The sequence below is a fragment of the Mycteria americana genome, chromosome 15, assembly GCF_035582795.1.
Source record: "Mycteria americana isolate JAX WOST 10 ecotype Jacksonville Zoo and Gardens chromosome 15, USCA_MyAme_1.0, whole genome shotgun sequence".
Classification (NCBI taxonomy): Eukaryota; Metazoa; Chordata; class Aves; order Ciconiiformes; family Ciconiidae; genus Mycteria; species Mycteria americana.
Window position 1 is genome coordinate 5,503,265 of NC_134379.1, and position 14,480 is coordinate 5,517,744.

General features: G+C 50.6%; 2 protein-coding genes across 2 annotated transcripts in view; one reads left to right on the forward strand and one right to left on the reverse strand.

Moving 5' to 3' along the window:
* CPD (carboxypeptidase D) overlaps window positions 1–3,468 on the reverse strand; it is a 28,074-nt gene extending 24,606 nt beyond the window's left edge. Inside the window, exons 1-2 of the mRNA XM_075518354.1 lie at window positions 2,738–3,468; window positions 8–255 (exon numbers count right to left, since the gene is read on the reverse strand). Of these exons, the coding sequence (XP_075374469.1) occupies window positions 8–255; window positions 2,738–3,402 (913 nt within the window). The 5' untranslated portion in view covers window positions 3,403–3,468. The remainder of the gene's footprint in view (window positions 1–7; window positions 256–2,737) is intronic.
* Window positions 3,469–10,802: 7,334 nt separating this feature from the next.
* On the forward strand, window positions 10,803–14,200 carry TMIGD1 (transmembrane and immunoglobulin domain containing 1). Its single transcript, XM_075518212.1, has 5 exons — window positions 10,803–10,881; window positions 11,870–12,148; window positions 12,646–12,924; window positions 13,794–13,897; window positions 14,168–14,200. The coding sequence occupies exons 1-5, from the start codon at window positions 10,803–10,805 to the stop codon at window positions 14,198–14,200; spliced, it is 774 nt and encodes a 257-aa protein (XP_075374327.1).
* The last annotated feature ends 280 nt before the right edge of the window (window positions 14,201–14,480 follow it).

Here is a 14,480-nt window from a genome sequence, read left to right on the forward strand (position 1 = left end):
CGCTTACCTTTCACATCGTACCACTGGGCACCATTTGTGATGCCGTCTTGGAAGGTCTCTTCCTCCTCGCCAGGGCAATTGGGTTTGCCAGTTCTCATTATGGGGTGATGTGACGCATAAGCTTTTGCCAAATATTTGAACACTTCATCATCGGCTGATTTACTGTAGACTCCTGTGGGCTTATGCATGGGAGAGTCATCGTAAGGATAGCTTGCAACCACTGAGCCACCATGAAGATTGCCAGAGAGGAGAAACCTGGGGTTGGGAAGGATGAAAAGAAGAAAAAGAAAGAGTCATACTGGAACAATTTCAACAGGAAGCCAGCTACAGTCGCCCAACCAGTTATTCTGCTGCCTTCCCACCCAAACTGTGTTCTCAGGAGCCTCCAAACTGTATTTGGGATGAACGAGGCAAACTGCACCCACTGGACGAGCTGCCCAGCAGTAACGCTACTTTGGAAGAGGAAGCGATCAGACCCTGCTCCATCAGCCCCGTGCAGGGAGAACTGTGGAGCCGCAGCTACACCAAGGTTACGTTAACAGATACGCACTGGTCTGACACAGAGCTGGGCTACTGTTGGACAAAAAGATACACTGTCCTGGGAGACGCATCCCCTCATATTAATGCCAGCCTCCAACACAGCGAGCAGGATTGTCAGAGAGTCTGAACACCGTCCAAGTGGGAGCACGTTGGGGAAGTCAGCAGATTTTTGCAATAAACCAACTCTCGGGACTAGTTTATTCACTCCCCAAACTGACATCTGGCACTACTGGAGAGGAAACAAGTTTCTTTCTTCAGCCTAAGATAGAGCGCTCAAACTCCGTGACAGACAAGCAGTGCCCTGCGCGTAAAGCGATGTACGTGGCTCTTAGTCAAGCTTTGAGCAACGCTTGGTATGTACAACAGAACCGACTTGCATAAATAAAATGTGGATGTGACAGAGCTGTTAAAATCCCAAGTCAGAAAATATAGCACGGCATGCCCTACATCACACTTAAATTTGGTCACAGGCAGCATAAGCATTTCAATGAATCCCAAAGGTCATTGTCTCTGCTCTTCCTCTTTCCACCAAATACAGCACTGACGGGAAAAAAAGCTCTCCTTCTCATTTGGTCGAATGGGATTTAGTTTCTGAGCAGAAGTAACATGACCAATACCTTTGCCTTACTTAAAATAGCGCACGCGAATTGCATTACACCCACTATCTCTTTTTTTAATCAAACGGCCTGTTTGCAGTTCTGTTTACCCATTCATTTTTATATCAGTGGTTATGTTAGTCTAACAATTGTACCAGTGGTGCTGCCAGGCAGAGGGATGCACAAAGCACCGCGTTCTTCCTGCTTCACCCTGGCTTACATGCAAATTTCACCTCAAACACTTGCGAAAAGAAAAAAAAAAAAAGCCCAAAGTATTTTGAAAATGGTATTAAGAATGTGCGTGAGTTTCCCTAGTAACTAAGTCTGGAGGGATTTTGGTGCAAACTGCTGCATCAGAGCCGTCCTAAAGGATCCTTAAAACAAACAAATTACTGGTGCAGTTCATGAAATTCCTCTAGAGCAATAATCCCTGGGGGCACCGCCATCCACCAAGTTTTAATAAAGACAGTTCTTCCAAGCAAATTTTGTTCCCTGAAACTGGGCAAACATCATATGATGCTGAACTTTGTGTGTCCTGGTTGGGTCCAACCAACAGCCCTACAGCGCACCACGGCCGTCAGCCATCCCCTGTCCATTTCCCTCTCCATCCCCACTTTGGGAAGAGGGCCACAGTTTGTTTCAGTGCACTGCTCGTATCCGATCAGGCTTTGTATTCTGGCTTTCTCTGCACAACTTCACACGGTTGGTTGCATTGACCTAAGTGGTTTGGACCTTCCATAGTTTTCTAAAGAAAAACACACAGCAAATGAAGAGACAGTGCCCAGCCTGGCCACTGCGCTTTCCGGAGCGGGGCTTCACAGGCGCCGTCTCCCCGCCTGGGCTACCCCACTCTGGGCATAGCAAAGAGCCTAAGGGTTCAGCATGGGTGCTTAAGGCTCGGTCCTGCATGCTTCGACAGGACAGACGGGGAAGAAGGCCGCAGGAGCAGGGCCTGTATTTGGAAATGCTGCTGCAGAGCATTATTGCTAAATCCAGGGAATTTTCCATGAAACACAAAGATGGGGGGGAAGGCCTGTTCAACACAACTCTGTTAACATGTTTGTACAGAGACCAGTTATACGCTTAACCCTGAATATTTTAAGCATCCCGCAGCTCACGGTGAAAGCGTTATCGGTCCCAAGAGCAAGACCTACAGACAAGCTCAAGACAAGGAGAAGATTCCAGCTGCGAGCTCCTGGAGCAAGGAGACACGCAGATGGCCACGGAGGCCGGGAGCACCCGGGTGCGTGCAGGGCACGGGCTGTGAGCGCGGCTCCTCAGCAGGTGCACGGCAAACCGCAGCCACCGAACCGCTCCCCTGCACACACCGCCCAGCATGCGGGTTAGCCCAGTCACCGGGTGCAGGACTGTCCCCGGGTGTGAAAACGGGCCAACCCAGCGCAGGAGGCAGGCTGGGGAGAAACAGGTGGGAAATGGCTTTCCCCCCCCGGCCCAAGCCCTGCTGGGAAGCACTGGGAAAGGCTGAAAGCGAGCTGAAGCCCCCAGGGAGCGGAGCCCAGGGTCTCCCTCTCCCCGGAGCGCGGGGCTGGCCGTGCCGGGCAGGGGGGGACCGGGCGGGGGCCGGGCCGGCCCGCACTCACTTGTTGCGGCGCATCCAGGCGATGAGGGCTCGCACCTCGGGCACGGGCTCCAGGTCGGGCTCGGCGGCCCCGAACTGGTCGGGGAAGCTGCGGTTGAGGTCGCGGCCGCGGCTGTTTTCCCGGCCGCCCTCCGCGCCGCCGCCGCAGTCGCCCTCGTGGGCGCGCTCGAAGCCGTCGGGGTTGAGGCTGGGCAGCAGGTAGAGGTCGGTGGCGTTGAGCAGGCGGCCGATGCGCGCCTCGCCGCCGGCCCAGCCCCGCACCAGCTCCTGGGCCAGGCGGAGCAGCAGCGGCCGCGCCAGCGGCTCGTCCCCGTGCATGTTCCCCACCAGCTTCACCTGCGGCCGGCCGGGCAGGGCCGCGCCGCCGGGCTCCTCGCCGGCCCGCTCCGGCCCCAGCCCCGCCGTCAGGCGCAGCACCCACAGCGGCCGCCCCTCCACCGAACTGCCGATGCTGAAGAGCCGCGCCAGGCCCGGAGGGGCCGCGGCCGCCAGCGCCCGCAGCGCCTCGCCCAGCTCGGCCGAGTGCAGGTACCGCAGCGCCTCGCCGGGCGCCGCCGCCTCCGCCTTCTTGATGTGGGCGGCGCGGGCCGACCCCAGCAGCAGCGCGCAGAGGAGCGGGAGCAGCGGCCCCCGCCGCCGGCCGAGCCCCCGCGCCGCGCTCGCCATGGCCCCGCCGCACGCCCGGCCTCGCCGTTCCGCGGAGCCGCCGGGCAGCGGGAGGAGGCGGTGGCGCTCGCCCCACCCACGGGCGGGCGCTCCTTCCGCCGCCCGCCAATGAGCGACGGCTCGGGGGGGGAGGAGCCGCTAGGGCGAGGCGGCGAGGGACCAATGAGAGGCGGTAGGGAGCGCTGCGTCACCATGGGGTGGGACGTCGCGAAGCTCCGCGGCGCCCCCTGCGGGCCGCGCCGCTGCTGCGGCCCGCGTTGCCCCCGGCTCGGCTCGGCCCGGCGCGGGCTCAGTGCCGCGGGGGCTGAGCAAGGAGCGCGGGGAGGCGGCGAGAACCGCCTGACGCTCCCCGAAGAGGTGATTTTTCTTCCCCTCCTCGGGAGAAAGCGGCTTTTGGCTTTCCACGCTCAGTATTTCCCCTCCCGAAGGTCCCCGCAGGAGCAGGGCAGGGGCCCACGGAGCCTGTCCACGACGTTCACCGGCGCGGCAGATAGGAATGATAATCCAAGACCGAGTTACTGCATACAGGGGGGCAAAGACCAGTGCATGGCGATGCTCCACGTACCTCGGAGGGGTGTCACGACACGCTGTTGCAGCAGAATCCCCTCCAAAAGATAAAGCCTAAACACAAAACACAAACGTGGCCGGAGGTGGAAGGAGCAGGCTGGCCTCTTGCCTTGGCACAGTGACAAGCTGCAGTTCACAGGGGCCAAAGTGCCGCTCCCAGTGCCTGTCTTCCTGGAGGGAAGCGCGTGTGGCCTGCCCTGACTGTGCTACCAGCTCAGACCAGACCTCCGGGGGATTAAAGACATTTTAACACCGTTTGATGTTTTGTATTGCGCGTTGCTGTATGGCGAGCTGCTGCAGAACGGTGTGCCTGAGAAGATACATAAATAGTACTTCGGGGTTTCCTCCATTCAGATCTTTGCTAATTCCTTTTTTGAGGCAGGCGAGGTGATAAGGAATAACAAGCAGAACTTGCGTTGCAGTCCATAAAACGTTGAAAGTGGCCATCTCCGACAGCAGATTCCTGTCGATTCCTGTTTAACTTTTCAGCAGTATCTCATGTACACATCTGCTTCCCAGCTCTGGCATTTCCTGTTGCAGACACAAGCTCCAAGTCTAGCACATAAAACTGATTTTCAGGGAAACTGTCAGTGGTATGACTCTTTCATCTCACTGCATTCTGGGATCCTTTGCGTGAGAGATCAGATGATGCAAACTTTTGTGTAAGCCAAGCGTGGTACAGCATCAAAAGGGCCCCGAGGAAAAGGAGAGTAAATTGGCTTCTCTTTCTTGGGGCTCATCTGCGCCGCACAGTCATTAGGAGAAGGACAAGCAGGGAACAGGGATTATCCATCAAAAAGATGCCCCAGATCTAATTAAACTGGAAAAGCCAAAAGAGCTTGGTCATCAGGATGTTCTTAAACCAAAAGGGAGAAGGAACATCAAGAGGAAATTTGGCTGTCTCAAAAGTGATCACCGTTACATAGCTTTAAGTCCTCAGTCTACAAATAAATTGCTCTGGATTTACACAGAGTAACTGAGCTCATTTCCCTTTTTAGCTGATAAAAGCCCAGTTGTCTGGAATTTCAACAAACCAATTGTAAAAGCAGCATGTGGCAGAAGACTGATGAGTCATCCACTTATTTTCTCAGCAGCCAGTAACAACAAAACCTTCACACTTCTTTGGGCCAACCTAAGAGAGCTCTGCCTTCCGGATCCCGATCCCCAGGTGAGAAAGTCCATAGATTAGGGACTGACCTGCAAGAAGCCTCCTCCTCCTCCTCCTCCTCAGCTCTGCCCTGCACTCGTGCGTGCTGAGAGCTGCAGCCCTGGCACTCGAGAAGGTGGTTACTCAGGGGCTGTGGCTTTTGCCTTACGACACTCCCTGCAGTGGTTCCAGCCGTGGAGAAGGAGTGCGGTTTCCTCCTGAAGACTGGCAGCAAATGGTTCCCCATGAACTGGCAAGATGGAGCAGCTCAGTCTTTGCAGATTCCTCGCAGAGGGAACGAGGGATGACGCCACAGCAGGGAAGTTAAAACTGCTAATATCGTTTGGCAGCACTTCACAAGATCAAATCAGCACTTGGTTTTCCAGCAGAGCACTTCCAAGAAATCCCACTGGTGATGAAAGTTCCTAGGTAGACAAAAATATCCGAGGTCCAGGCTGTAGAGCAGCCACAGCAGAATACAGTCTTGAAAGAGAAGCAGATCTGGGAATACTGCTAGGGAATGTCCCGTATTGGCCATGAGAGAGCATCGAAATCAGGCAAGAAACAGGCACCCAGCTTACCATCATCCTCATTTTTGTTTCCCAGAAGAAACAAAACCCCCTTGAAGTCCAGCCCATCACTGGCAGAGGCATGTTTTCTGTCCAGAAAAAGAACAAAGTCATGGGAACCTGGCAGATAATCACTGCTACGATACAGTCTTACCCCGTGGCTGAGGCAGGAGACCGCCTTGCAAATTGGTTCGATCAGGTAGAAAATGGAGTTTCATGAGCGGATGATGCAAAGCAAAGACTAATAGTATTAATTTCCCCGAGCACTGCTAGATGTGAAAGCTGAACGCTACTAACCAGGACTCCCTAGATGGGAAACTACAAGGGCCAACATTTAAGTGGAATTTAATGCAGATAAGTCACTTTTATCTCCTGCAAGGGACTTATATTGCTAATTTAATGCCAAGTTCTTTCCACATTTCCTTTTATTTGGGACCATATTTCTCGGAGTCGGATAGCAACGGCCACACTAGTGTACTATCTTCAGTCTTCTACGTCAAGATTGATGACTGTAGGCACCCACCAGTGCTGGATGTAACCCAGAGCAGCTAGGAAAGAGTGCTGACTGCTGGTAACAGACAGCCGTGCATACTGCACTGCAGCGATTTGGTGGGGCTTTCACGCACAGTCCTAAGAGTTTCTACAGTCCTTTCTTCACTGCACAGAAAACGCTGGCAAGTGCCTCGACGCTCTTGATTAAGGGTTAGACTTGCCTTCCTGGAACATGGTTCCGTTTCTTGCACTCACTTCAAAGCGGGAGAGTTTAAAAGATCCAGGAGCAATTGTTTAAAGTGATGACTGAGGTTCTCCGAGCCTAATTTACTCACACTTCTGAAAGAGAAATGTGAGTATAGCAATATCAGTAAAAGCCCAGGATATGGTTCCTTGTTGCATCACTAGGAGCACAGACTCCGCAGGGGACTTCCCATAGCGCAGGTGAAAAACACGAGGGGAATTACCATCTCAGAAATGCATCCTCCTCCTCCTCTGAGGTTGACCTCTCCGGGAGTGTGGCATTGCTTTAGTCTTCCACAGCATTTACTGCCTCTGAGCTTCTGCAATGGTGACCACAGGGATCTCATCCTGTTTGCAGGGCTCACAGAAGGTGACTTTCCTCCCTCCCGGACGCTGGCCCGCAGGGCTGCCAGCTCCCGTGGGTGGGTATCCAGTAGATGGCATCCGTGCCCAACACTTGTGCTGGAGCTTTACCTTCCTGAAGGCTTCTCTTGTGCTTATCTCAGGGTCTGTTTGTTCATTAATGCCTACTTTTCATCTGAATGTTTAATGCCCTCTAAGCAACTTATTTTAAAATTTCAAAATATTCACTGATTTAGGGCTCTTCATTCTTCTTATTCCTTCCCAAGAATAAAAATCACTTATCATTCCTCTGCATTCAATGGCATAGTGTGGGACCTTCTATAGAAGGACCATCGGAAAATAGAATTATTAACAAAATTATGAAAAAAATACTTGAGATCTGTCCATCTCAACAGTGGAAAATTCGTGAGGTATGGGCTGGGAGTCTGAGAAATCAGGGCACATCACATCTCCATAATCTTTATACTTGGGAAAAATAGGTTTTGTGGGAGGGAACAGGAGTGCTGAATAAGTTCAAGTTGCATTCCCTGACAGCCTCTCTTTCCAGCCCAGATATCTGGCAAGCGGAGACAGTGGGTTTGGGTGTTACAATCATTCTTCAACAATGGAAGTGTTGCAAAATACGTAGCACCACATATTAAAAAGGGATTAGGAGTGGGGAACCACAATGAGTAGGAAGACAGGAGCAGCCTTTGAGCAGAGCCTCGGGCGCTGTTGCAGAAACATGTTTTCTGGAGCGGGATTACAGCCATGTTACAGGCATTGTTTGCCTGACAAACCAAGCCATAGATACGATCCCCAGCTTCCACACATCTGTGCAGATCCTGCTATGCCCCAAACTCCAAGAGCAACCTTCAGCCCTCACAATGCTGCTGAATATGAATCGAGTTCTCGACTGCCAGTGAGGAAATGCAGGGGATTATGAGTTGTGCTCCCTACCCCTGCAGGCACTGAGGATAACCAAGTGGAACTCAAACTGCTGTGAAGTTTGGAGTCGGAGGTTAAGAGACCCAGTGGAAAAGAAACTCCTGCCCAATTTCTATCATGTTCTAAATCTTCTCAGGTTTCTAAGGCTTGGATTACACCCAGAAATAGACTGGTGTTTATTAATTAATTCCCTTTGGGGCTGTTCAGAGCTATATTTAACAGCAGTCTTATTCTGGGTTTGTTGGTCCACTGTTGCCATAAGGATGACAAGCAGGAACCGGTGTGGTGGATTACTCTGGCTCTGGTCTGTCTAATCCAGCCGTGACAGTGCCCGATCCAGATACCTCAATCAAGAGGGCTGGATCCTTTGCTGTGGAGACTTACGGAGTATCTGCCTCACTGAAGAGGTTCCTCCCAGTCTGAGTCATTAGTGGCTGCTTTACATTCTGGAACATGAGGTTTACATCCTTCCTAAGCGTAATGGAAAGGTGGATAACGCAACCCACAAAACTCTAGACCTCAGTAATTAGACACCCACAAGACAATTACGCCCTGTATAAAAAGAAAAGTGTAAAAAGTGATTACGAAAGTAATTCTTATCAGTTGAAAAACGCTGCCTTTCAGTGCCTCTGGCCAAGTAACACCTTCCTTTTCTAGTTTCTTTCTTCAGCAGATCTCAAAGCCCATTGCAAAACAGGATGCTGCCATTGCCTTCATTTAAAAAACGTAAACCAGATGAACCTGACAACTTGCTGTCCGTCACAGACCGGCCGCAAACCTGGAACAGAATTTTTCCCAGGTCCCTGAGGAGGAATTAGGCATAGCGGGAGTGAAAGGGTTAACAAGATTGAAGTACTGAGGGTCCAGGTCATGTCCGAGGGTAGGAGGCTGTGTATGAGGAGCAGGAGTGGGAGATAAGCAAGCGCGTGATTTTTTGTTGTGAAGAAAGGAACTGTAAAGTTGCAAAAAGATAACCAATCGTATTAGCTGAAGGGATGCATGAAGGACGTGTGAACAAGACATATAAACCAATAAGAGTTCTCTCAGTAGCGCATGTACAAACAATTAGAAAGTATATAAGCCATGTAATATTTCAATAAAGGGTCTTCGATTTACCCCTCGATCGGAGTCCGTGCATCAATCCGCTACAAGTCCCACTTGATGCTGTGCCTTGCATCGTGACAAACCCACCACAGAACAGCCGTTGTCTGACAATCTTTTCCCTTACTCTAATTTCTAGGCTAAAAAAATACCCCAAAACTCCATACTTTCATTCTTTACATCCTCACTTACTCTAAACACCTCCTTCTCCTGGATTATCATTGCAACGCAGTGACCAGAGGGAGCACAAACCTCCCCGTGCTCTCCTGCCTTTGGCTCACATCTTGGCAGGAGCACACGAGCCGTTTCCCAGCCCGTTCCTTTGCCTCTCTCTCTATTTCAACCCAACTTAATACCAAACCACAAAGATCACTTTACTCTTAGGAAGAGCATTTTGATTGAAGTTTGTACTGAAACATAAGCCAACATTTAACTGAATGCTGCAAGGACAGGACATATAACTTCCTAAAAATGGTGGAAGAAGCTAAATTTATTTCTTAAAATGTCTTAAATTGAGCTTGAAGGTAAAAAGTGAGTTAAAGGCTGGACACTAATTTCTAAAACAGCAGTCTTCCAGAAGGCAGGCTGAATACTGTCTCTTTAAGGGACTTTGGTACACATGTATTTTTTTAACTGAAAATGATTCCCTGTTAGTTTTAAGGGTAAACCAATGAGCACAGAAAAAGTTATATTAAGAAACACTCAAAGGTGGCCCATGTTTGCAACAGTCCCACAAATAAATAGCGCTGTACGCTCGTGTGCTCTCTGCGTACAGCCAGCCCTCCTGCCCACCTCGGCGCCGCTGAGCTGGGCCACTGCGTCTACAGGCGAAGAAAATGCCGGGGATGTGTCCCAGGCTCCTCCTGCTCGTGAAATGCACTTTATGGCTCTGCTGAGCCAGTTCCTGATGAGTGACGTGCCCTGTGCCTGCGGGGACACTGACAGCGGTGAGAACACGTTCTGGAGGCTGCGAGGACCCCATCGTTTGCAACCACATCACCGTCATCCTACTGAAGTATAAACGGGCAATTTCAGACGCTGTTTTCCCCATAGCCGAGTGCTTCAGTTGTGCCCTCCACAGACACGCAGCCCATGCACACAGCTCTCCCAGCAGCGGGGGGACCCTCGCTCTATGTCGGGGCGTGCCCAGGGGCTGAGCTAACCACAGGAGCACCCTGGGGGTACACACCAGTGAGCAGGATAGTGTCTCTGCTCTCTCCTCTGCCGACACGCAGTTCAAAGTCTGAATCGGTGCATTTTCTCATTTTCCAGTCAAAGGAGGATACGGCAACAGAGCTTTGGGCAGGAAGGGGCAAATCGGAGTCTACTCCTGCTCTAGGATAATCTAGAACAAACTTCCTACGGCTTTAAACAGTGTCGTGAACACCCGGAAAGCTGAGAGGGAAAAGGTATTATTTTTGGCTGAAGGTCTTTATAGCTGATGCAGGAACTTTCTCGTTAGTTACTCATTGCCTCAGCAAGTCTCATAAAACAGCCAGCAGAGCCCAGCAAATACTTTTCTTCAGTATTCTGGGAGCTCAGAAATCCAGGAATTGAACGAGGCCTTGAACCCATTTTATGGACTCACTTCTTACTGAGCTACCATAAAATATTAAAATTCAGACCTTATAAATAAGGAAGGGAAAGAGCTGTGCATTTCTTAGCAGAAGCAGCCTCTCCAGAGACTCTTCCCAAGGTAAGTCCGGTGCTACACATCCCAGAGATGGGTTCCCCAGATAGACAGCTGATTGGCGACAACAAACTCATGCAACGGAGATTAGAGACGTAAAACCCCCTTAATTCTGCTCCGCACTGGAAAAGGTCCTGCAACAAATTGACTTAGTTTATTCCCTGGTGACCCTGTCCCCAGTCTTTGAGGGCTCTCCCCAGGGTGTCTGATGGCAGCAAGCAATTAACCCCCTGCGAGCCCCGAGCAGAGGCAGCAACGCTGTGACCCTCTCTCCAACAGACGCCAGCTGGGCTCCTCCGAGATGGCGCAGAGAAGCAGCCTTGCAGTCCCCTATGAAGTGCCTGTCCTTGCCGTTTGCTTTTTGGCATGCGTAGCCACAGGTAAGCAATGGAAAAAATCCGTCATGGCTTTGCCTGAGCCCCATCATACTGACATACGAAACTGTCCGGGGTTGGGCAGTGCCCAGGGTGGTGTGCCACACCAGCATCCCAGCTTTCAGATGTTCTGGAGATTGTCCCCAGAGGACTGTCTAAAAACTGGCCTCTGATTTTGAGAGTAGCAGAGAAGGGAATGGGGAAGCTTCAGCGTTTTCCAGCGTTATTGTAGCAGCTGCACTGCTTTCAAATCTGCTCCAAGAAGTGAAAAGTGTGATAGCTATGGCCACCTGGGAATACCAGGGAAGAGACAGGGAGCTTCAGGCTTCTTATATTCACAGGACTATAGTGCCTTTATAGTCTGAGCTATATTTTTAGTTCATTCATCTATGACACAGACTACAATAGCGAGTTTCAGCCTGTAACAAAAAATTATTTCCCATACTGGTTCTTCATTTAATATGTCCTGAGGTTTGTATGTTAGACAAACTGCAACTTTCCAACAGCTGGACTCAGACTAGCCAGGGTATGGCTGAGGAGCTGATTAACTAGTTTATATTCTCAAGCGCATTCAGTTCCAACCAAAAACCAGCGTATCAAATTGTGGGCACAAAACCAGAGGGCACAGGTATGCTGCAGCGGTGATTTGCAGCAAGAGAGTGAGCAAGACTGGCAGGGTGGGGATGATCTTTTGCTGTGCGTGTTACGTGGTCATTGCTGGTTTTCAGACCTTTTCTTATTACAGGTCAGGCTTTGGCGTTCTTGCAGTCAGTTGCAAAAGCCTGACTTATTTTAAACAACTGTGAAGGGAGCTTTGTGATGAAGACACTACTTGTCTCAAAAACTAAAGTCCCACCTGAAAACAGCTGTTAGACTGAAGCCTGAAACTCAGTCCCTCCTCCAAGGTCGAGGGCTTGGAGAAGCTAGCAGGGCAGCTTTTGTGGGAAGGGTACAGCTTAGGATGCTTAGTGCCCTCATTCTCCTTCTTTTGCAGGTTTGGAACTGTCTATAAATAACCACGCTGCTGACTTCTCCCTGTCTACCTTGCCTGGCCCTCCCGTCTCCCTCTCCTGCCTAGTACAGAACAGCAGCCAGCCTGAGGAGCTGCTCTGGTACCGAGGAGATGGGAAAGTGGATCTGAAAGATGGGAATCAAGTGAATGTCAGTAACATCTGCATATCCCCGGTCACCGAGTCCGACAATGGAGTCACCTTCACGTGCAAGCTGGCACGGGACAAGTCTGTCCAGGTGTCTGTGATCCTGGATGTCCAGTGTGAGTTGCAGTGGTAGATATCTGTGCAGAATGGCTGGGGTGGGATGAAATCGCAGGCTGAGCACCTCAGTGTCTGGGCGCTAGCTGAAGGCGGTGTGCGTTGCACCCTTGTACGCTGTCTTCATCAAGAAAAAATGCATGTAGGAGGAGATCACTCATGTGATAAGACACTCCCTTTCCACAGTGGTGCTTATGGCCTGATCGAACGCGTCTTTTATGGGGAGTGGGTGGGCCCTTAAGTAAGAAGATGTTCTGGATATATCCCTGCCTCCACCTAGATTCTTTCTCAAGGATACAAGTCAGGGCAGAGGAGTCACGAGAGTGACCGTCTCTGCCACTGATTGCCCTGCTGATTCCTAGGGATCATGAAAGGCTGCACAACTGTGATGTGTTACACCACTGAACAAGGTGCACAAGGGATGTGTAAAGGGAGCTTATTTTGTATTAAATAGTAAGCAGCATTATTAATGACCTGTTGAACTGCGTTACTGTAACAGTTCCTCCCCAGCTGACTGGAGAAGAGTCCCTCCAAATCGAAGAAGAGAAAGATGTTACTTTGACCTGCAATGCCAAGTCCAACCCTCAAGCCCAAACAACTTGGTATAAGAACACCACCACCTTGACCCTACAGCAAGATCGTTACCAGCTGTACCGGACTAGCGAGGTCTTTCAGCTCTCTATCATAAAAGTACAGAAGTCTGACAACGGGACCTACACCTGCGTGGTGAAATCTCCTTTGGGAGAGGGGAGAAAGGATTTCCACCTGATAGTTGAAGGTAACAAGTCTGCTGCCAAACAATAAGCTTTACAGTAACTCTCCATTCTCTTTTATAATGATAGCAATCGATTTATATTAAGAAGTGTAAGTGGAATGTGGTAAATTCCTCCCGTTAACTTCTGAGGGCACAGCAACAGCAAGGAGCTCTCCTTGCACCTGTGCCTGGGACCACAGCACCAGGAAGGGCCTTTCCTGCTCTACCTGTTATTCAAAGGCATTTGGCAAGCATGACCTGAGGTAGGCTCATCCCACTGTCTCACTTCCCACACTGACAGGGCACATTCAAGTGTGGTTTAAAGCACCTTAGGTCTTACTTGAAGCGTCTGACTCTGACCGTAGTATTCTGTCAAGCCAAAAGAGCTGCTTAAGGCAGGAGAGAGTAGTTGTCCTCCAGAAGTGACTCCAGCTCTGTGGACAGCAGGGAGGTGGAGGCCTTGCAGGGCTGGATGCTCAAGCCTCAGACAGGTGACGCTAGGTGAGGTGACCCTCCAGGCATCCATTTCCCACCTGCTGTCCGGGCCCCTCTCATTTCTGCACTGTGGGAACAGGGAGGAAAGCATCGTTAGCCGTGTCAGTGATTCGGCTGCACACCCTTATTTCCATGTGTAAGAGTGCCTTGGGGATCTTCTTCTTCAGGGACTGACGTTTCAATTCTTCCTTCAGTTCGCTAAAATACAGGCTTGGCTCCCTTCTTTCCAGGGGACTACTCCACACAGGCAGTCTGCGGGCAGCAGAGAGAGCAACAGTTCTAATCAGTAGTGACAGCCATGGGAAAAGAAATATGTCTTTCCACAGTTCTGTGCAATCTTCTGTTTTATATGACTGCACCAACCTATCACATATTCAACCTCCTCTCCCTCTTGACAGATAAAAAACCTGTTTTTCCCAAGGAGGCTGTTATTGCTGCTGCTGTGGTGGTTACAATCACGGTACTTTTTGGAATCGTGGCTCGAAAAGATAAAATTTTTAAGGTATGGAAAGCTCTGGTTTCTTAGGAAAAAATTAGTATTGTTTTGCTGCAATGCCCTGGGGTTTTTTTACCTTTTCTATGCTACTTTGTAGTGTTGCTTTCCACTGTTACAGAACCGCTACGTACTACCTCCTGCTTTAGAATTACCAGTAGATAAATGAAATATTAGATATTTTAAGGTGGAAGGCATTATGCACTTGCAAGATATTAGTAAAAATATCCCTATGGCCAGGAAATACAAAAGATAACAAGCCTGTTTCTTTATTTTCAGTGCTTCAAAAGATCGAGTGAAACAGCTCTGTAAGTATTTGACTGCTTATTCATGCAGCTTCCAAATGAACCCCCTTCTTTAAGCCTTGGCAGAAACTGGGAAAGAAAAGAGCACTCAGCACGCTAAAGCCAGCCACGCTGAGTTACCGAGCTCTTGTTCTGGCTAACATGAGCCCGCACCTTCTCTCCCAGTGGAGAGGCCCCACGGGGCAGAGGTGCATAGGAACACGGCAGGACACATGCAGATCCTGCCCCAGGCACGGCACAGCTCCTGCCCTTGCCCCGGCTGTCCCAGGGTCCTGCCTATGCCTGTG

Excerpts from the sequence above, each read along its gene's own strand:
- TMIGD1 (XM_075518212.1), top strand. The coding sequence starts at position 10,803 with ATGGCGCAGAGAAGCAGCCTTGCAGTCCCCTATGAAGTGCCTGTCCTT. Across the intron at positions 10,882-11,869 it reads TTTGGCATGCGTAGCCACAG|GTTTGGAACTGTCTATAAAT; the intron begins GTAAGCAATGGA and ends CTTCTTTTGCAG. Across the intron at positions 12,925-13,793 it reads TTTCCACCTGATAGTTGAAG|ATAAAAAACCTGTTTTTCCC; the intron begins GTAACAAGTCTG and ends CCCTCTTGACAG.